Below are 1,763 nucleotides of genomic sequence, written 5' to 3' on the forward strand. Positions count from 1 at the left end.
GAAAGCGTGGGATTATATTAATAAGGGTTTTGTGACAGGGGTCGTTATTATAATCAGTCGTTCCTTTTTTAAACCCTTTTTTATATCAAACCATTCAAAACTGCTTTTGGTTCTATGAGATGAAATTCCTGTTTTTAAAGTGATCTGAATTTAAACCTCTCATTAAAATTTCATGTTAATTCATGATCCAAACCCCAAATTAATTAATGACAAAGTTATTTAATTAAATTCTACAGGCGCAGGAGTGGCTGTGTGGTAAGTAGCCTGCTTACCAACCACATGGTTCCGGGTTCAGTCCCAAGCAGATTATCAAGTAGATACCCAATATTATAATACTCACCATGTCTGTAACTTTCAGGTGTCCTGTTGAGAATACAATTGCATTAGGCGGTGTTGCCACAGGTAACATAAATGCATATGAGCATGCCAAGGTCGCTGTGAACATCAGGTAGAGTGGATTCATTCTAATTGAGATAGCCTGCATTGGAAGGAAATCACCATAAATTATTGTTCGTTAAATAAAGATTAGGTAAAATGGTAGAGAGGGTATTCTTACGAAATCTTTTGGAATATCATCCTTGAGTTGGTTTTAAGCTGCATCCAGTAAATGGGTCCGAGGTTGGTTGGCTGGTTTGACAAAGATCTGATAGATCGAAGGACTGCATTGTCCTCCGGTGTCTGGTTTGGTATGGCTTCTACAGCTGGATGCCCTTCCTAATATCAACCCCTTTATAGCGGTGGGGTGGGGGGTGGGGCAATACAATCAACAAGTGTACTTAAATGGAATAGTCCAGCATGGCCACTGTCCAAATGATTGCAACTTTGTTGTAGAAGAATAAAATCAAAATGGCTCGTTAACTTACCAATTCTGCCATAATTGGCATCAAGATGGTGGCTGTGGCTGTGTTGCTGGTTATTTCTGTCAACATAGCAACGATGAAGCCCAGGATCAAAGCCATCACCCATGGGGTTATCGATGAAAGGCCCATGAGGTTATCACTGATTACAGCAGATAATCCAGATTCCTGTTGAAACCAAAGATTAATGGGAAAATAAATGAATGGCACAAATATAATTGGGAGTTTGTGAAGAAGTTTGGAGATAATGAGGTATATTAATCCAAAATAGAGATGAACACTCGTGTTCCATGTGACAGAGTTGATAATTGTTAAGAGATTCCTAAACATGAAACCAATGGTAGCCTTAATACACAAATAAAGGATCTTCATCCACCATTGCAGTATTGAGCACTCATTCTCATTGTTCAATATTTATATATGTATATATATATGTGTGCCTGTCCATGTGTGTGAGTGTGTGTGTGTTTGAAGATACATGGCTCAGTGGTCAGTGCATTGGGCTTACAATCACGAAGTTGTGATTTCAATTCCCAGACCAGGCTGTGTGTTGTGTTCTTAAGCAAGACACTTTATTTTCCATTTTGCTTCAGTTTACTCCACTCTAGAAATGTGTTGCAACGTCACTGGGGCCAAGCTGTATCGACCCCTTTGCCTTTCCCTTGGACAACATTGCTGCCCAACCATGTCATCTTGGGTCCAATCTCATCGTAAACCCTTCAGGCAAGTATCTTCAACTGTAGCTATGGGGCTACCCAAAGCATTAGGATTGGAATTTGTAGAGGGAAATTGTGAGAAGCCCATCATGTATATGTTTTGGTGTGTGTGTGTGTGTGTTTGTATGTGTTTGCTGTACCATAACCTAGACATTATATATATATATATATATATATATATATATATATA

General features: G+C 39.0%; 1 protein-coding gene across 1 annotated transcript in view; it reads right to left on the reverse strand.

Moving 5' to 3' along the window:
- Positions 1–279: 279 nt before the first annotated feature.
- Positions 280–1,763, reverse strand: part of LOC106879920 (Na(+)/citrate cotransporter) — a gene marked incomplete at its 3' end in the record, with an annotated part of 9,609 nt that continues 8,125 nt past the window's right edge. Inside the window, exons 9-10 of the mRNA XM_052978238.1 lie at positions 864–1,202; positions 280–478 (exon numbers count right to left, since the gene is read on the reverse strand). Of these exons, the coding sequence (XP_052834198.1) occupies positions 280–478; positions 864–1,202 (538 nt within the window). The remainder of the gene's footprint in view (positions 479–863; positions 1,203–1,763) is intronic.

The sequence above is a fragment of the Octopus bimaculoides genome, unplaced genomic scaffold, assembly GCF_001194135.2.
Source record: "Octopus bimaculoides isolate UCB-OBI-ISO-001 unplaced genomic scaffold, ASM119413v2 Scaffold_110629, whole genome shotgun sequence".
Lineage (NCBI taxonomy): Eukaryota > Metazoa > Mollusca > Cephalopoda > Octopoda > Octopodidae > Octopus > Octopus bimaculoides.